Consider the following 20,711-nt stretch of genomic DNA (forward strand, 5'->3'; position numbering starts at 1 on the left):
GACAGTGCAGCTGCATCTCTCTGATTTCCATTTTAAAGAAATGCAATGTTCTGCTCACCCTTAAACACTGAAGAAAGGGATGGGTGCTACCACACACATCTTCCTTTTGAGGGACTGTTTCCCCTCCATGCAGCGGATGGGGACACCGCACACCTCAGGTACACATGGACATAATTATGGCACCCAGTAATTATCTCACACTGTCAATTTCTGCGTGACTAATCTATACACCCCAGTCCATATCCTTTGTCACCTCTGATACTGCCGGCACAAGCTGCCAGAACCCCTGGAAAGTGATCTCCAACATCTTCTGTCCATCTCTAGAAAGCATTTCTCTGTCTTCCAAGAACAGAGAAAGTGGAACCAGTAGCTCAGATGGTATTTCTGCTCTCTCACACATTGAGACCCTAGTTCTTCCAGAAACAGAAAGCCAAAACAGACAATGTAACTCCACAAGCCTGGCACAAGTTCCCCAGGCAACGGCCACCCAGCACATGTTCATTGGTCTTCTTCCATACATATTTTATTGCTTTCTCAGAATAAGGTTCCAAAAGGAGCAATTTTTTTTCCAAATTCGTAACAAACATGTTGTCAGCAAAAGAAAGTATTGCTCAGGGTTCTCCTTAAAACAACCATCACTCACAGCAAGGATGGGGTGATTCCTGCAGTCAGCAGTCACAGGCACATGTACATGGCTACAGAGCTGATCCAAAATATTTTCTCCTGTTCACCACCTGTGCTCAGAAATCTCAGCCTAAACCACCACAAGGTCAGACCTCCCTGCTTCCTTTGTCCTAGTCTACCACAGTTTAGGAGGCTTTTCAGTGCAAGGGTTTAGCCATACTCCCAGTGTGCTGCTAACAGAAGGAATGGCACTGTTTGGAGGAGAAAACACCTCAAGTGGCAAAGCTTTATAAGATCCCAGCATCTCCTGGCCAGATGAAATCCAGCCCGTGGGCACTGAGCACTCTGCAAGCTCAGTGCCCACAAGGGCACTCTGCAAGCTCAGTGCACACCCTGCCCTGGCTAGTGCAGAGCTCAAGGCCTGTCCATTCCTGAGGAAGAAGAGTGCAGGAGGACTGTGCTCCAGGTAATGTCTCCTGCCCTTACCTGGCCTTGCCAGTCAGATGTATTGACAAGAATAATGTTTTCTGGCAGCTGGTCATCGGAAACCAGGATGTGATTCAGCTGATCGTACACTGTTTTCCTGGGGATCTGGAAATAAAGACACAGAGAAGGAACAGTAAGAGGTGTCAGCTCTAGCCACCAAGCCACCAGCTCCAGCTCTTGCAACTGATGTGCATGCTGGCCAGTCACACCATGAGCAAAGGCACACTGGGCAGCTCACACTCTGCAGCTTCTTCAGTATTGGCCACCATGGACTTGTTGGCCACTACTCTTTCTGCCATGCACTTTTACTTACATCACTTTAGACCAACTAACAGCAGCCCAGGAACTTAAGATTCATAAAAGCCAGGAACAATCTCCTTCAAGGAGGGAAATAAGTGAGTCCCACAGCTAACAAAAGCACAGCACATATGCCGTGCACAAGAACAGTGCCTTGCAATCTGCCTTATTTCAAAGGAGTAATTCCTCAACACACCCCTATTCATTTCTCATTCTAACAATCTGTTCCAGTGTTTTGAGTTTATGGCTGGCTGACAAACCTACAAGCTGGCAAACCCCAGCAGACTAGACAGAAGATAAAATTTTAGCCAAGACATAAATTCCTTCCTTCCTGAAGCTGCGGGGCCCAGTTCCTTCCCAGCAGGGACAGAGCTTGAACCAGAAGGAAAAGGAGACAGTGGAGAAGAGGAAAAGGGAGCGGCTGGAGGGCCAGCAGGGTGATGCACACCTGCAGGTGGTGCCGGGTGTCCGGGGAGCGCTCGTTGTCCAGGCTGTTGGCTCGCTCGTTCTGCGGCCTCACCGGCTGCCTCTCCTTCAGGGAGGTGCTCCTGCCCCGGCGCCCCGTCTGCTTCCCTTCAGACCTGCTGAGAGAGGTGCTTACACTGCCAGGGCAGGCACACTTCTGAGTGAGACACAGCCCCCAGAGCCCCACCGCCCCATCTGGCAGCCTCAGTGATGCCAGCAGAGGCACTGGGGAATTCTGCACGGAGATCTGAGCCAGCTTGGGCCCAGGTGGTTCTGCTTCTGACGCACAGCTCAGCACATTCCCAGGAGCCCCAGGATGACTTCCACAGCCCGTGCTAACACCCACACCACCTCTCTGCTATTGCTACACAGCATCATAAGATTCAGCCAGGCAAACTGCAGTCACACACCCCAAAGCAGCACAGAATACCTCTGGGCACCCATTTACCAAGTGCTCCAGACCCATCACTAAAGTGCCCAAACACAGGGAGGGTGTCCTTGCAGCTTACTGCCTTAAGGCCACCCCGACCAAGTCCTAGCACACACTGTCCATGACTTCCTGAGCAGCCTGCAGCAGGCACAGCCCTGTCCCCTGTACCTGGTGGATGGGATGATGAGGGACTCTGTTTTTGTGATCTTCCCACTGGGTGGGAGCTTCTCCACAAACACATCTGGAGTGGGGAGTTCAGCCTCCTGGACCTCAGCTTGCTGGTTAGACTCCTGCAAAAACACAGGGAACAGAGTTACCAGGAACAAACCCTCCCCTCTGTCTCTCTTGGGAGCTTAGCTCTGGCTGGGGCACATTGAGCCTGCCTCTTCCAGACATCCTTCTCACTGCCAACAGGAGGAAACCAGTAGTGGCTATCTGGGGCTACCCATTCCCAGCTCTGCCTCACAAGGGAGCTGGAGGTAGGAGAGGTGCTCAGATATGCTGTTTGGAACAGGCACTCTCACAGCTCAAAGCCAGGGACATGCCTCCTCATGCAATGCAGACGAATTCATCTTAACCAAATGAACTGGCTGAGACAGAAAGACATGAGAGAAATGTTACACACCCCACGTTCCCAGCAGAGCAACTTGAGCTTCGGGATTTTTAGCCCAGGACCAGCTTGATTTCTGCCAACTCAGCTTAAAGTCTGATAAAATGCAACAGCCTTGAGCACCCTTTACATGCTCAGTAGCAAACTTTGGGGCAGCCTTCCTCCTCAGGCTGTTTGAACAAAAGGTCAAATAGAGCATTTCACCTGCAAAAGGCTGGAAGACAAGAAGCTCTAAACTAAGGCCAGGAGGAGAACTCAGTGCTATCTTCACTGCGACTGACTTTACCCATGGAAGTTGTGTTGCATGTACAGCTCATATGGACAGACAGATGCACCCCGCAGAATGCAGCCCACAGCTGATACCCAAACTGACAGGAGGAAGGTCAACAAGTGCATTTTCAACTTACATAAGGGACAGTGTCAGAAACACTGTCGCCTGCATGTTTGGTTCCAAGACTCTTTGTCTTTTCAGGCACTTCTACCTGCTTGAGAGAAGAAAAATCCTCAGGAGGTTTAGCACCAGCACAGTTTCCAGCCATGTTCTCTGGGTCAGGCTGTTCAGAAGAGAGGCTTCTCCATTTAAACATCACACAGCTCTGCAGTATGACCTGCAGTGCTCCCTGCTCACACCAGGACTGCACACATCACTGTGGGATGTGGCAAAGCTGATGCACAACACACAGGAGAGGCAATGAAATGCTCTGGGATGGGACTGACACTTTATGCCCATTCAGGAGGGAATGAAAAAGCAGCTGAGCTGTCCCTGACCATTCACTGTCAGCCAGGAAAAAAAACCCCAACAACAGCAAAGAAAAGCCTTCCTCCACAGAGTGCTAGGAAGTCCCTGAAACTCCCAGGCAACATCTCCCATCCTGGCAGTCATTTCAGGCACATGGGAATCTGAATTCCCCATCAGCAAGTATTCAATGCATAACCTGAAGATGCACCCTTGAATTAATAAAGTATTTGCATTAAAAAAGCAAAACAAAACAAAAACCCCAAACTGGCCAAAAAAGTTCCCAAAAGGTCCAAACAGGTTTTCTTAGCAGAAAATTTGTATCTCTGCATCCAAATCTGCTTTAATCTACACATGCAATTACAGAGACTGCAGAGAGGTAACACTTGAAATGTCACTTACAGGACTTGGTGGCTCTCTCTGGCTCCTGATGCTGTGGATGCTACCAATTTCTGTCTGAGAGCTGGAGTGTGACAGTCCTTCAAAGTAAGGTCTGAATAAGAAAACACATTTCTTATTACCAAAAACACTGACAGGACAAGTCCACCACACTCACAGCAAAGTAGCATGACAGTTCCCAGAAGATCTTACTGCTCCCCAATGGTTCCAGTAAAAGAGGTTACTGTTGGAAGGAAAGGAGGGTGTCCAGGATAGTAAGAGAAGGCAGAAAGTTCAGGCATTCCTGAATCTAGCTTCTGACTGACATACAGCAAGTAGAATTACTGCTTCCCCCACACCCCAACACTCTGCTCCTGGGTAAGTGATTCTTGGGCTAACATACATTTTGTTTCCAGCTTGCATCTGGATTTGGCTGCCAGCCCTAGGCTCCAATTAGACATTTGCTCAGTAAGATAAGGTACCACACACAATCAGATTGTGCTTCCACTCAAAAGCAGCTCATCACATCAGGCTACAAGACTCAATTACAACGTAAGGAACTGACTTTTTGTTGTCGTGGGAAAAACCTGCCTCAAAGGCATCAACATTTATCACATCCTCCTCAAGATATGAACACCAGGACTGGAATAGGAAACTACAGAGCGTCTCCCCAGGACCACACACATTAAGTTCTTATTCCAGCATTAGTCCAGCAATCACATATCCCAGCACAGTTTGCTCCTCAGCTCCAGGGAAAGGGTATGAACCCTCAGTATGCAGAGTGGAGCATTTTGGCTTGTTTCAAAGCAGCTGCTTACCACAACACATCTATTTTCAAATCCCTTCATGGTAGGACCAACCAGCTGGCTGGTATCTTGGGTTAAGAACCAAACACCTTTACATGCCAGCAGCCCCACCATTTCCACTGCTGCCCCAGTCTCCCCTTGACATCTCCTGGCTCACTGACAGGGAACAGGTCTCTCCAGACCCAGAATCTGTTCTTAGCCCAACGAGGGCTATTATTCAGCATTAATGAGGCTATAATGACACCTGGTAATTAGCAGATTTAGCAGATGCTGTGCTGACCAGCTGCAGTGGTCAGTGCCATAACTCTCTGTTCCAGAGCCATCACACACTGAGGGCCTGAGCATGCAACCACACACCAGCCAGAAGAAGGAGTGCAGCTCAGTCTCACGTTTTCAGTCTTTACTGAGCAGAGTGTGACACAGCTCTGTTAGCTCAGGGCTCTGCATCTGCTCGAGACCCTGAGCCAGCAACCCCCAGCTCAGCTCCCCAGTGCTGGGACTGACCCACAGGAGCTCTTTAAGAACAGGCTTGAGCACATCCACGTGTGCTGCATTCAAATGCCTTTGGGCCCCAAGGAATCCATTTGTTTCCTGCAGCTCTGCTTCCTTAATCCCTGCAAAGACTCTCTTTCCACACAGGGTGTTATTTCAGGAAAGGTCTTTCCAGAAAGACAGTGTGCCTTGTTCATCCCTGCCTCTACTCCTGCCTTAGCACACATTTCCTTCCTGTTTCTAGTGCCTTCCCTGTGCTCAGGTGGCAGGGCAGCAGAACACCTGCAAAGGGAACAAGGAAGAACTGGGACTGAAGGGAAGTCAGACCCCACACACCCCACCTCTAGACCACAAGCTGTCACTCCCATTCTAACACCACCACGTCAGGAGGGGGGAAAAAAACCACAGAAGAGTGGGAATAAAACCAACATCTGACACTGTACATGGCTGACAAAGCTACAAGCTGGCAAACCCCAGCAGACTGGGTGGGGTTTGCCAGCCATCTCTCTGGCCCAGCAAAAGCTGCCTCACACTTACTTTAACTTTGGCTTTGGAGTGCTCAAGACACTGTCATCATCCTCCATTTCTGGCCCGCTGTCACTGGGATTCTCTATATCCAGCGTGTCATACAGAAGGTCCAAATCCTCCTCCACCTCTGGAACGTGCTCTGCTGGGTCCTGCTCTGAATCCAGAACCTACACAGGACAAAAACAGGCATCACCAGCTCTGCTAGGAGCCACACTGATCCCACATCACCCGTGCTCCCCCCACGACTGCAGTACACCAGTCCTGGGAGTAAGATTCTATTCCTGGTGCTAGGATACTCTATCCAAGGAACACTAAGCACATGAGAAATGCTTGTCTGGGATCAAGCTTGTCAGTGCCTGGTTAAGCAGGAGTTACATATTGGACTAGGCATCCCTGAGCGTGTCATTGGTTATGTTCACTATTCAACCCTTTCCTATAAGCAAAGCTTTAAAGCGCCAAAGGAATCTCAGTCTTCCTAGAACCAGTACAAAATCCCAGTATTCCCAACAGTGCAGCATGTGTTGGTTTTTACTGAAAAAGCTGCCCTGACACCTCCTGATTTGATACCCAAAAACGTCCACAGGAGGCGCCTGAAACCTGGAGGAGGATGCGCTGCCACGGCCGAGGCAGGGAGAACACACACCCCACACTGAACCTGCTTTACACACACCCCGGAGCAAGCAGGGGTTGTGCCCTGTCCGGAGCTTGCTTTTGGAGTGGCAGCTCCAGAAAAAAAAGCTCTCAGCTGTGGGTGCTGACTCTGCTGAGCTGACCTGGGAAGACCAGCAGGGCTAACAGGACTGCTTGGAAGAGTAAGGCAGCACGAGGAGTTACTCACTCTTTCCCACAAGCCACAGAATCAGTGCACAGCCACGCAGCCAAAGGAGATGTTAGCCGGTTTTGTATTAGATATTTATTGTTACACGGGTTTCTTGGGGTTTGGACCTGTTTCATCCTTTTCTGCTCTGACCAAGCAGCTGACTCTTGTGGATTGATCTCCCTAGCCAAGTTTTTCATGTCTTGCCTGGCTGTTCTAGTAAGATGATCAAACAGGCTGGGCTTTAACTTCACAAGCAATACACACCATTTGGACTGCTTGCCTTTGAACGGGTCAAAGATAATTTCAAAGCAATCTGCAAAACTAATGGGTACGCACACGGCTGCCAAAATCAGCTTCTGATAAAACTGCATCTACAAAATGCTTGTTGACATTTAGAAGTTGGCCCTCAAGCCTCCCTGCAAGGCCAGGGTGTAAGAAAAGGTCACATCCACTGTGGACTTGAAAACAAAGTGAAGGGAACAGAAGGAAACAGGGGAGTGCTCCTGAAGACTAAAGCAAGATGCACCAAGCAGAGGGCAGCACACAAGGCAGGGAGGTTTACAGAAGGAATTACTCACCTCATCAGACACTTTAAACCTCTTCAGCAATGCCACAACCTTCTGTTTGAAGTTTTGTTGCTGCAAGTTAAAGACACTTTTACATAAGTAAAGCATTAAGTGAGCGGTTTTCTCCCAGCCTGCAAGAAACCAGACACATCTGACACTGGTGCTACCCTGCTGTTTAAGATCAAACACCTGGCACCACAGACCACCTCCCTGATGTCCTTTCACTGAAATCAGCTTCTCCACACCTAGGATCACTTCATTACCACCAATGATAGGTCCCACTCCAAGGAGCACTGTAAATCTGAAAGATGGCACTCCACTTTTGGTTGGACACACAACGGATAACAATTTATATCTGCCAGATCACCTCCTTGTGCCTTTTTGATATATTCCTGGAAAACACCTGAAAGTCAACTTTTCTGATTCTTAACAAGGGTGAGCCAACATAGACAACTACCCAGTGACCCCAAGAACAAATGTGATTTTTACCACCAAAGCATGTTTTTTTTTGTTTTTTTTTTTTTTGCAGGAGTTTGCATGGCAGGTTCATTTATTTCACTAGCAGCACTGGTGAAAAGCTGTGGCACTTATCCTCAGCACTTGCCCCATCACACAAATGTTTCTCAAGTCATACTCCCAGATCCTGGACACAGCAGGAGCCAAGGCCAGAACAACACAAGGCAAACTGCTGCCCTCCCTTTGTGCTTGCTCACCCCCAGGTGCTCCCCCTTTTGCATCAAAGAGCTGAGGTTTGCCCAGCCCTTCTCTGCCTGTCACTGACAAACCTGATGTGCACATCCTCGAGAAGGGCCCAGGTCTCAGTGCTGGTACAGAGCATCTGAGGTGGCATCTTTGTGTCAGGAGGAAAGGGAGAAGGAAATGGCAGGCACCAGGCCATGCCGAGGTGAAGAAAGTTGCTCATCCGCTGACTCTCATGAGGCCTTGCCAGTCCAACTGCCTACTCCCAACTCTGGCCTCAGACACTTCACACAGACCCCAACCTGCATCATCCTTTATCCCTGAGCTCCTATCCTGCAGCTGCAGCCACCTCCCAGACCGCTGAAGCTTGGGTGAAATAAATCCAGCACGCTGGCCCAAGACAGCCCTGTTTCTGTCCCCACTGCATCCCTGAGGCTGAGATGCTCTCACAAGAGTGACAGTTCTCCTCTGGCTCAAGCAAACCCATCCATGACAACACCTGGGGCCGGTTCAGCAGCCCATGGAGGGGGGACACTCAGCATGCAGCAGCCAGGGTGACATGGCAAGAGCTGTTTGCTGGCCTGAATGGTTTCACAGAGAGCAGATCTGGTTTGGAGCTGGGCTGATGGCAACTTAACTGGCATCACCAAGCCAGTTTTGCACCAGCTGGACCTTCAGCATCGGTTCAGCAGTCAGGGCTGGAAGGGCATTCCTCTTATGAGTTCCTTGCTTAATAACCAAGCAGTGGATTTTGTCCTGACTGGTCACTGTTCAAAACAATACGGACACCAAGGATACAAACTAGCACGCTCCTGGTCTCCCATAGGAAGGATCTTTATAGTGACAGATTCAGGTCAAAACAGGGTTTATTTCAGACCTCATCAAAACATGGATTTCAGAAACAGCCTTAGACCATGGTGTGGTGAAGCTCAAGTCACTGCTCCACACAAGTGCAGCTTTGCAGGCACACCCATGCTTGTGGGGGAGGGTGGACAGCCACATGCATCTTTCTAAAGCTTCTACATATATCACATCCAGCTACTTCTTCTGCCTCAGCACCACATGCACCACCTGAAGTTTATCCATCAAGCTTCAACCCCTGACTAAGCCACTTCATTTTGAGGACATCCCACTGGCCTCTCCCATGCAGAGCACAAACAGGAGAGCTTTCCTTCACTTAGAGCTACTTTCAGGACTTACATGAGCATGGATCCTGCACTGGCTTCTTCACAGGGATGGAATTTCATACACTTGCATGATTTTTGGAGCTCCTTAACCTCGCAGCCAAGGGACACTCAAGACATGCACACACCTCGGATGGTCCCACTGCCTGAACTGGCTGCTTTTTCTAGCTCTTCACATGCTGTGACCATGCCCCCAAGCACCATGCAGGGCCAGCGTGTCTGGTCTCCCACAAGCCACATGCACTGCACATCCTGGCCAAACCCCATCAGTGTTAGTAAAACTGATTTCCACCGACCCTGGTTATGGACGTCGTTCTTACTATCGATCTCCGCTGCTTCTTGGGCTTCCCCATCTCGTACTCATCATCATCCAAATCCTGAACAGAAAGAGGATTCCCGTGTTACCTTCGTCATTCTGCGACACATGAGCATTTAAAAATGTTCCTTCTATGCAGATGAACCTGCTGCTGTGTCTTCCAGGCATCCAGCATTTGCCTTAATTGCAGTTATGATGGTAGAGGGAAAAGGAAGTGAGACAGGTCTGCAGGGACAGGAAAAACAGCTTGGAGAAGCAAAATAGCCCTAGCTCTACATTCAAGGAACAAGGACAGTCACAGCCCCACATCTTGGTGAGTCCCTCTCTCAGTGCCCTCCGACAGGTGATGCCAGAGTCTGAAGGCAAGTAAAATCCAAACTCAAAAGCATCTCACATCTAGTAAGGGGATTCTCCCTAAGGACCTATTGTGCAAAAGGTATTAAAGACTAAAGGCTGCCTCAGACCCCACTGGCCCTTTAATTATAGCTGGGGATCCAGTTGGGCTCTTTGAATCCAACGAGCACTATAGAAGCAATCAAATGACGCCCTGACCATTAAGCAGAGAAGCACAAGGATGCCAATGTTTTTCCAGGGAGCTCAAGTCCAAACACGTGAACAGATAAATCACAGCATGGTAGAAGAAATGGGTTACTGTGCAGGCCCTCTCCACTGCAGCTGAGCACTTGGTAACAGTCTCGCACGGGCGTGGTTTAGATACAGAAATAGGCTTTTAGTTTCAAGCAGGAGCTGGGAGTGCACATGCTCCACTGAGCCCTCTCAGGGAGAAGCCATGCCCTGAACAGTACCTGGCCCTGTACGGCATCATCACTGGCCTCCTGCTCAGAAGAGAAGCTCTCGTACTCTTCCTCGGAATAGTTGTCTGAAAGGGAAGGAAAGAGGGGAAAGATCCTGTGAAACTCCTTCAAGGTGAGGGCACGGTCTCATCTCAGGAGCAGAAAAGGCCAGCTGAAGCCACAAATCAAGAGAGGAGACACACAAGGAGAAGATGAACCAGCAGGCATCTACCCGTGCTAGAACCAGTGAGATTGTCTGGAGGAAAGGAATGAGGAGAAACACACCCAGCAAGAAGGAAGGACCAGGACACAGATAAGGCTACTCCTCCTTTTAATAGGAGGAGGAAACTTCCTCCCATTGGAAAGTACCAACACCTTGGTAGACAGCAGCCAGTAAAGAGGTTTCTCCACAAGGGAAATTACTTTTCCCCCTAACACGTGCATAACTGACTTAAAGGGGCAAGTGAAACGTGACAAAACCTTTATGGAAATGACCCTTCAGGTGAGCTGCCCAGCCCCAGGCAGCAACACACAAACACCTACGTGCACTACCTTCAGCAGGTCACTCTTACAGCAGTGAGCAGAGGGCTGGCACCACATAAAAACATCACCACAAGTCTGAACCCAGTGACTACCCCACACAGTGCACAACATCATGGATTTACACTCCTCAAGCCAGGCCATCATCCCCAGCAAAACATGCTGCAGGCCTGCAGTTCTCATCTAAAGTTAATGAAATTTATTGTAGAACACTCAAAGGAAAAAGAAGGTGGAAGAGTAGCTTAAATGTGAATCTCCTGAATACAACACTGACAGCCAGGTGAGAAGATACAGGCTCTCAAAACATCCACCAGTAATGCTGGGAGAGCACAGGTGAGGACACAGCCAACCCTTGCTGGATGGCTCAGGTGTGGTGTGGCATGCAGGAGAAGCTCTGACAATTCCGTCCCCTACTCCTGTCACACTCCTGCTTGCACAGCAGCACTTTTGCAAAGTGGGTTTTCTTTGCACTGATCTCTTATAGACACAGCAACTTGTGCAGACCAGTCCTCATTTGTCCCAGGAAGCATCCAAGGCCAGGTGGGGTAATTTAACTCCAGCTAGTTCAGGAAGACACTGGTCCTCAGAGAATGTGGTTGGACTCTCACCTGTAGACTTGATTTTCTGGCTGGCCTGCATAGTGCTGTCCTCATGGTCGATTGGCTGACTTGACAAGGAGAAGATCCAGATTTCTGCCACCTTCACCGGAGCCTCTTTGATGTTGCTGAAAAGGCTCAGAACCTGGCCACCTTCTGTAGGGTGCTGCATGACCTGGGACAGAAATTAAGCAGAACAAATCTGCATTTAAGTGCATTTAAACTTGTATCATTTGCATACTACAAGAGTTATTTATGTTAATGGAGTTACTCTACAATTCCAGGACCTTGTAACCACAGGAGCCGCTTGCAGGCAATCCAACAAGGCTAGTTGAGATTTTATCTGGCTGCTAATGAAAGTGATGGAAGGAAACAAAAAACATTCTGAGCTTAACAGCTGATTAGCTCACCCTTGATGCAGAGTACTTGACTACCTCATTACTATGTATTTGCCTCCCCAGCACAGTACTGATTTGAATTATCAGGTTACCCACCTTCCGAACACCTAATTAAGGAACTTGATATTGTCTTAAAACCAAGCAAAAGAGCCGGTAAATTCTTGGTGAGATACAGATGTAAAATGCCTCCTAAAGCAAAAATTCTTGGTGAGATACAGATGTAAAATGCCTCCTAAAGCAAAATATCCTTGCCGTGGAGGGCTGACACACGAATCTCCCAGCAACCTGCCACCACCCAGGGACCTACACAGACCTGAGCTGATGAGGAACATATGTCCCCCTGCTCTGAAACTGCTCACTCTCAACTCCAATCCACTGCTTTGTTTCGACAGCTTAAGAGAACTTTTTTTTTTTTTTTTTTTAAAGAAATGAGTCAGTGGAGTTTAGGGGTCATCATCCTATAAACTCCAAAGGGGAGGGGAGGGCTTGTAAAATCAGTTTTCCTGAAGACTTCAATTTCATAAATATTCCAGATGAGCTGGAGAGCAACTATTTCCTAACATGGTGAACCTTTGAACATTTTTGACCTTCTAACCCCAGTCAGCTGACATTACAAACAGACATAAGAAAAACCACATGCAGCAGCAGCAAATGCCCAACACTTAGAAGTTCACAAGTGACTCTAATTAATGGGCCCACATGTTTTCTGCCTTACAGCAGTATTTACTTTCTGGTTGTCCAACAAATCAAACAGTACAGGAAAAATGTTAGCTGCAACACCATGCACTTGGCCAATTCAAATAAGGAGCTCACCATTCACTGCAAGGCTGAGGGAAGCTGCACTCGCACAAGAGAAGCACTCTTTAGAGTGAATTATTTAATATAACAATAACTCACCACAGCATAACACTGGCTTATTTTGGATAAAAGTCATTTGTTGACAGAATGCAGTCTGATGAAAAATATTGGTGTGAAACTGAACTTGCTACTGCTAAGCCCATTTCTAAACACTCAGACACTGAAACAGCAAAGATTAAACAGGGCATGAAGTAACAAAGCATGGAGCTATGCCATTCAGAAAGCCTTTGTGAATAATTTATCCATACTTGACTCCAGCATTAATTTTATCATTTACTTCTCATGAATAGAGCCCCACCTAAATTAACAACAGCCATGAAATAACAATGACCAAGGGTTTTTCAAGCAAAACGAGAGAAATTACTTAATCCTGAACTCTCATACTGTGGCACTGAGAAGCACAGCAAATCTTGCTTTAGCTTTACTGCTTCTCAGGGTTGGAAGGCTTGCCCAAGAGACTCTGTCTTGTTCTGCACTTTTGATCTGGACCCCCTAACTCTAATAAAGCCACAAAACAACAACAAAACCCCCAAAAGGTCACAAGCTATCCTTGTGAAAGCTTTAGCTATTAAGTTACGAGGCAGAAAACGCTCAATATTATGACTCAGTAATAAAATCTGGTTAAAATATTGCCCTGTGAATATTGATTGCAGCTATTAAGACAGCTATTTGAAATCCGTCAGGTCCCTCTCAATGAGGCAAGTGACAACAGTGGGTTTGGAGAGAAGGGAAGATGTCCAGGTGTGTAAGCAGACCATGTGAAGAGCAGCTCACCTCAGCCATGTTGATGCATCCCACAGCCAGGGTCTTGTAGCCTAAAATGGTTCGGTTCTTGTAGCGCTTCCGCCGCTGCAGCATGATCTGGAGCTTGTTGCCTTCTCTCTTCAAGAAGTGAGGGTACTGAGGTGGGAAACACAGTGGAAAAGTTCATTTTGCTTCTTGGCAATATCTCCCAAGCTTCATGGATAACCTCCATTCCTAAGGAACAACCCTAGGACTTCCCTAAGTGCCCGCAGCTCACTCACACTCAGCGCACACTTCTTCATTATCTCGGGGAAGACTCTGCCCAAACAGCTCAGACAGGCACTCCAAAAACACAACCCAGGCACCCAGAGCAGCTGCTCAGCTTGGGAAGGGCTGGGCCCGGGGAGATGAGCAGCCTCCAGGAGACACTTTCCCCAGCAGCTGAACAGAGGATGCCCAGAAGTGGAGCCCTCGGTGCTGCCCTGCACAAGCAGTGGGCAGTGGCAGGGACAGCCACGGACCCCCACGCTCCTGGCAGGACACTGCCTTCCCTCCAGCACAAGGACACCTCTCAATTGGTTGTATTTTAAGTAATTAAGTCAAGAAAACAAAACTGTCCTACTGCCAGGTTATGCTGCAAAGACATAAATCCTCCCAAGGCATGTTCCATACAAGAAAATACATTTGTTTATACACCTCCTCCAGAAAGTCCCCAGGAAGAGAGAGCTGTGAAGCCAAGCACAGACTATTAGGGAATGAGTAAGGCTAACCATAACCATGAAGGAGAAGCTGTCCAAAGGAAGAAAAGTCTTCAAGGAAAGATAAAGCAGCAACCTGACCAGTTCTCATCCCAAGAAGAGAGGAGACTGGGACATGTGCCCCAAATATACAACATAAATAGTACTAAATAACAGCAAACAGGAGAACCTAATTGCTGGGATCTCAAAGAGGACATTCCCAAGCAAAGGAAGCTTCTCTTGCAGAGAAGAACTACTTTCTTTTTTTTCCTTGGGATATTATGAAAATTAACTTCCAGCCCATGAGAACACTTGATAAAATCAAATAGCAAACCCCACCAGAAACCCCTGAGATACTCATTTGCAGTCCAGAGCAAGCCTGACTGCTCTGCAGGGAGCTGGGAGCAGTGGCCACCCAAACAAGAAGAATACTAATTAGCTGATTGCCCTGCAAGGGCAGGACCTACTGCTCACTGCCCGAGGCACAGGCATTGCAGAAGAGAGGAACAACAATCCCCCTAACTAAAAGACAATCCCAAAACACACAGCGCCTGTGACTCTACAGGTGTGCAACATCCCTAAAGAAGGGTGGAAGAAAGTTATTGGAGAGAAGGGGCAGGAGGGGTTCAAAAAGCCAGAGGCACCACTCACACTCAAATTTACCATTTCCTTGCTTCTGGGGCCCTTCTACACACTGGAAGGGCAGCAGGGAAGAGGGACTGGACTCCTTGCTCTCAGTTCAAAGCAACTGAGCCACACCAAGGCTGCCTAAGTACAAACCTAGAAGTGAAGTCCCAAGTTACCCTTGGTCCTAGGCCAGCTCAGGCTGAACGTGTCCAGTTTCCTGGGATTAAACAGCTCAAGTTCATAGATGTTCCTGTTTTTCTCAGGTGTACTGCCTGGCCACCTCTGATGAGCATTCACAGAGGTGGTAAAAGAAGGAACAGAGAGACTCAGACCACTCAGCTCCTCCATCAAAAGCAAGGCCCTCCAGAAGAAAAGATGAGCTATTTGCATAGCACAGTCCAGCTTTTTTTAACACCAACCACGCCTTATCAACTCTCCAGAATTGCTTCAACACAAACTTTTCAGTGATTGTCAGTCCATGGCAGAGACTGGAGAGGAAAACAGTTTGGCTCAAAACGTTTGAAAGCTTTTGTAGAGGGAGCACCAAACTCCTCAAGGCACCTCTGAGGGGTGAGAAAATGCACACACCAGAACAGTGAGAGTCAGGGCAAGACTTTTTCTGAAGCCCCAATAATGTAATCTCTCCCATCTGGAAAGGTTTATTAGATTAAAGACAGGAATTAAGTGCAGAGCTCTTAATTATTGCCAGAGAGCTGTGATGTTGTGCTTGGAATACGCGGGGAATTTCCCTGGGCTCTGTGAAACCCACAGAAGTGTGGGTCAGGAGAAGCAGACATTCCAGCAGGAAGGGTGATGACAGCTCACCTGCCAGAAGGGCTGCTGCTGGTTTAGCTTTAGCCCTAGCTAGGAGGGGAAGCAGGACTGCACAGGGCACGAACTCCAGTCTCAGCTGTGTAACAGGGCAGCAGGAAACTCCTCCCTGCAGCTTGAGCAGAGGCCTGCCAGACACCAGGGGCTGCTCACTGTTGTGCCAGCCAGCAGAACACCCCCTAGCTCAGCTCTGGCAAGGGAACACTCCGTGCAAAGGACAGCAATGTCACCCAGGAGAAGGAACTGAGCAGGCAGGTAGCACAAAGGCGCAAGGGGCTGCAAATCCAGGCAGGCAGCACAAAGCCAGGCACACGGTGTCGAGAGCTGACCGTGCAATATGGAGATACTGACTGCTGCAAGACAACAAAACCCTGCTCTGTGACACCCACATGCTTTTACTTTGTGGCCCATCACCACTCTCAAATACACCCCAGGCACTAAATTCAGATTGTAGCTGAACTAAGCTACGGCTGCTGGCTAGAAGTAGCTTTCAGCCATTGTCCAATTAAGCAGCAGTAAAAGTCGCCATAAAAATCCAGCTGTGCCATCTCACGAATGCTTCCCAGGCCTTACTGCATCCTAGACCACCAACCCTCCCTGCAGTCAGAGACCAGCAGCACCTCTCTGCTTTAAGCTCACTCACCTCTGCTGAAGGCTCAGTGTCACCGACACTCTTCTCCCCTGCTCTGGCTCAATCCCCAGCCCCATCAGGGGAAACAGAGTTAAAGGCAGTGCTCTGCATCCTGCTGCAGCATCGCTCTGAGCCCCAGAAAAAAAACCACCATAATCCAAATGAATTCCAAAAAGATCTGCAGACTTGCTCCTTGCTGACACAGGACTGGCAGAGGGAGACCTGGCTTGTCTTACAGCTTTGCTCCCAACCATGGGAAAGCTGCAGCCACAGGATCTAGGTGTAGATATTCCTGGCATGCAGCTTGGTTATTCCTGTTCACAAAACAGGGGATGCAGTGCTGCAGTTAACCCAGCCATCTGCTTGGGCAGCTGCAGGGTTATCATCTGTCTGCAAGGAAAGCTTACCTGCTTCAGCTCTGCACAGGTCTGAGTAACAACCAGCCTCACATCATCACCTCAGCCTTTCTCCTTACCAGACCACAGTCCTGAAGTCAAGATCTAACCCACAGTCACAAAACAAAGATAATCCAGGTATGAATGCTCCTGAGGTCTGTCTGGCTCTGCTCTATGTGTGCAGGATCGTCTCTCTCTCTTTCAGCAAGCCAGCCCTTATTTATCTTATTTCCCTGCTCAGGAGGTAGCACCAGGGCAGCAGGCTTTGAAGAAAAGAGGAACCAAAAAAATGCAGTTGTTCCAATTCACATCTATTCCTGTGACTCTAGAGCCAGGAGTAACGATAAGCACACTGCTCCTGCTTCCCCAAATGGTGCCTCCCTCAGCAACTGCAAATCCGAGGCTCACCTGACTCATTCCTACTACTGCCTTCTGTCAGCCTGACACTCCACACCACCCTCACGGCTGCCATCCTCCACTGCCTGCTCATTGAGAAGGCAACAAAAGGCAAAAAAGAGCCCACTCGCCCTGCTTCAGCTCTTGCCACAGCTACGCCTTGAAGAGAAGAGCCTGCAAAGCCTTCCTGCTCCAGGATGCACCGTGGAGGAGCTGAGAGCCAGCGCCCTGCTCCAGCCCCGAGCGCCGAGAGGCGATTCAGACACGCTGAGCTGCTGCTCACCAGGACCTGCAGCTCGGAGCCACCAGGCAGCCCTGCTGCACCTCGGAGCCACCAGGCAGCCCTCCTTGCTGCGAACAAGCCCGGGGGAGCAGCGGCAGCCCAGGAGCAGGCGGCCCCAGCCTACCTGCAGCGAGAAGGTCAGCGCCAGCTCCGTCTCCACGTGTCCGCTCGGGGGCAACACGATCTCGTGGGACCGCAGGATGCGCTTGGAGCCCTGCAGGGAAACAAAGTCCAGCGCCGGGTGAATTGCCCCGAAGCCACCTCTCACATCCCACCCCAGCCCTGTTTACTGCGCACCAGGAAACGTTGTCAGGGACTACCACAGAGAAGTGAACGGATGGCTCTGACCTTGTACTTCTGTGAAATATTAATGAGATGAAAGGGAGATATTTGACTAATAAAGATTTGGGCATATTTACTGTCCCTAACTGCAACAATGCAGCTTTTGTTCTGCCAAACCCCAGCACTGAAAAGCTGTGAGTCAACCCCCATCCCCGGAGTCGAAGTCTCCTATTTTCACTTCAGCCAATAGGTACAAGGCTCTTCGTCTCCTGGGTCTGGAGGCTGCAGCATCATGCTTAAATCTCTGTCGTTAGCCATGACAGACTGGGCTTTTCTTTTTGTGCACGCACCCCTCCCCGGGGAAAATGGGGACTTTAACCTGTTTAAACAATTGCCAGTAGCTAGGGATATTGAAGAAAAAATTCACTAAGCACCTCAGTGGAGTCTGGAGATTTAATGTATCACAGGGCAACTCCAAATCAACCCTGTGTGTGGGCTGCCTTATGCTAACAGAGTTACCAGGCTATTTACTGTGTGAGCATTTCATTTCGGGGAATGTTTGAAGGAAAACTAGCAGGAAAACATGACAGACTGCTGCCTAGCAAACCCTTCTGCATTGTTCAAACACAGTGGCAAGTTTCAGAGGTCTCTGGCTCAATGTTCTGCTGAGGCTGCAGATCTGGCTTTGTCCAGACGGGCTGATCTCCCAGAAGCACAGAACTGTAGCTCTTGAAAAAGCAGCATCTGGGAAATCAGAGACAGACTGGGGGGGGTAAACACCTCCAAGCTACATCCAGGGGGAAATGTGGTCTGCCCCATCAGCCTCAGAGAGCATCAGGAGATGAGACAGCAGCAGAGCCTCGTCTACATCCCCCTCCTCCCCAAAGGCACGGCTCAGACAGCCCCAGCAAGGGCCGTGATCTGCAGCGGTGCCTCAGCCCTGCACAGCTCCAGCTCCTCTCTGGGAACACCGAGGTGCCTGAGCTCCAGCAGATCTGACAGCACACAACAGAGCAGAGCCAGGCACCCACGGGCTGCCCCCAAGACAAGCAGCACACGTGCAAGTGAAGCTCAGCCAGCCTGGCCGCTGGCAGCAGCAGCAGCTGCTCCATTTGTGCAAAGCTCCTAATGGCAGCAATCTTGCTTTACTGGTTACGCAACCAAAATCTAATGAAAGACCAAATATAGTTGCTTTCAAAAGACCGCAGCAGATAAACAGAGCAACGGCTCGGGAAATACAGCTGACAACTCTTTGAACATCTCTGCTCTGGAGGCTGCAAGGAAACATGGGAGATGCAGGTGAGATGCTCTCATTAGGTCTGAATTCAGTCATCCCCTCTGGAAGGGCTCTGGTGTGTGACAACTCGCGTGCAATTCCCTGCACAAAGGCAGTCATTTGACAGAGACCAAGTCTCTGATGATCCAGTACCACCGGCCTCAAACAACAGCCATGTCAGAAACCTGAGTGCTGGCAAATAAAGCATCCCTGGCAAAGCCTGTCAGCATCAGCATCATAACCTGCAAGCTCTGAAGGGGTTTTTAACAGCAGGGCCCGGTGTGGAGAGGACTGCTCAGGTTCCAGTGTCTGACCCCTGCAGCAATGCAGATCACAACACATACACAAAATGGGACGTGAAACTCCCACGTGTTAAAATTCCCTTTGGATCTGTGGCAAGCTTTCACCTATAGAAAGTGTAAGCAGCAGTAATCTGGACAGGAGAAGAAGATCTTGCTCTAATAAAAGCTTCTGAATTCTTCAACCCAAGTCTGGCACTCTCTGAGCACAGATCAGTCTCTGACAAGCCTCAGGTGCTTACAGTGATGCATTCATCATCCAGGAGTACAAACATATGGAAAGCTTTCAGCCTTGATAAGCAGTGTCTGACAGCCTGGAAACCCACAGCAGTGCTTCTTCTGAGGCTGCCACAAATCCAGGTGTGTGAAGCAATTCCCTGCCTTTCTGCCCTCTGCTGTGGGTGCACGAACCCCCTCCAACTTAGAGTGGCACATTTTTATCCCAGCTGGACCACTCAGAGATGAGAGACAGCAATTAAATCCTCAGCTATGTGTTTTTCCTTCCTGATTTCACCTTCCAAACGAGACTCTGCATGCTTTGACACAACCAGCTCTCTGCAGGGGTTTGCCTAGCTCTTCATTTGAAAAGCAGTTGAAAGCCCAGTTAATGTTCTACTTATAGGTCTGCTAGGCTTTTCCTGGTTAAGCACTTTAGGGTTTGCAGTAATGGGAGCACGTGAGCCCAGCGATGCCGTGACGCACGGCGGAACCGAGCCCCGTCCTCCCCAGCCCGCCTCCAGGCAGGGTGACCTACATGGAGGCACCTAATTAAATGGCACAAACATCTGCTGTGAAGTGGGTTATTTACCTAGGATGACAACTGTATTTTAGGAAAAGCAATTAGTCTGTACAGGCACCCTACAAACCCACTGACAAGCTTGGCTACGGACTCGACAGCAGAGCTGCCCAGCAGCAGAGGAAGGCCCAGACTCCCCCAAACCAAGACTCAGTTACCAAGATGCTCAGCCCCAGACTGGTAAACAGAGATCCAGGCTTGGATTTAGTGCCAGCTCAGGAAGAAAAGGGGACATGTGCTCTGTGAAGAGCATTTTTACATGCAGATAAGCTTATGCTGCGCCATCGGTGAACAATATTCTTCACTTACAACAGTGAAATGAGGTAGGAACGTGGGAGAAGGGTCAGAAAAGTCTACACAGATCCAAAACACCCTGATGGATTTGGGAAGAAGTCTGTGGATGCAATGTGGTAGTTGCAGAAGTTGAAAAAGTCTGTGTGTGGATCCTTACGTGGGGGTAAAGCTCAGTTTGGGCACCTGCCAGTCTTCTTAGTCAAACAACACAATTCTTAGAACAGGGCAGTAATTACCTGCATTTTGACAGCAATGACCCCGGAAATAAGCTCCTTATCCAATTCCTTTAAGACTACCAGTTTCTTTAATGTCAAGCTGCACAACCTGCAAATAGGAACAGAAGAGAAACAGTTACAATCATGTCTGCAAAAGGAACAGCTCTGATCAGCTTTTACACGCAGCAGTATCCCGGTTTGAGGGAGAACAGGCTCCAGACACAAGCCCCACGCTGATACAAAGACAGCAGAAATATGAGGCTTCCTTGGCTTCCCAAGACT

General features: G+C 49.1%; 1 protein-coding gene across 12 annotated transcripts in view; it reads right to left on the bottom strand.

The window, feature by feature from the left end:
• The window catches only part of PACS2 (phosphofurin acidic cluster sorting protein 2), a 73,052-nt gene that overhangs the window by 24,719 nt on the left and 27,622 nt on the right, over positions 1-20,711 (bottom strand). For 2 of the 12 annotated variants that reach the window (XM_038144014.1, XM_038144009.1), the window contains exons 2-14: positions 20,451-20,538; positions 17,392-17,481; positions 13,398-13,523; positions 11,380-11,542; positions 10,244-10,317; positions 9,418-9,498; positions 7,251-7,310; positions 5,862-6,019; positions 4,051-4,141; positions 3,320-3,394; positions 2,471-2,592; positions 1,856-1,988; positions 1,111-1,215 (exon numbers count right to left, since the gene is read on the bottom strand). In XM_038144014.1, the coding sequence (XP_037999942.1) occupies positions 1,111-1,215; positions 1,856-1,988; positions 2,471-2,592; positions 3,320-3,394; positions 4,051-4,141; positions 5,862-6,019; positions 7,251-7,310; positions 9,418-9,498; positions 10,244-10,317; positions 11,380-11,542; positions 13,398-13,523; positions 17,392-17,481; positions 20,451-20,538 (1,366 nt within the window). Of the gene's footprint in view, positions 1-1,110; positions 1,216-1,855; positions 1,992-2,470; positions 2,593-3,319; positions 3,398-4,050; positions 4,142-5,861; positions 6,020-7,250; positions 7,311-9,417; positions 9,499-10,243; positions 10,318-11,379; positions 11,543-13,397; positions 13,524-17,391; positions 17,482-20,450; positions 20,539-20,711 lie in introns of all 12 variants that reach the window. The other 10 variants (XM_038144013.1, XM_038144007.1, XM_038144012.1 and 7 more) reach the window with 8 other exon arrangements.

Source organism: Motacilla alba, chromosome 8 (assembly GCF_015832195.1).
Source record: "Motacilla alba alba isolate MOTALB_02 chromosome 8, Motacilla_alba_V1.0_pri, whole genome shotgun sequence".
Classification (NCBI taxonomy): Eukaryota; Metazoa; Chordata; class Aves; order Passeriformes; family Motacillidae; genus Motacilla; species Motacilla alba.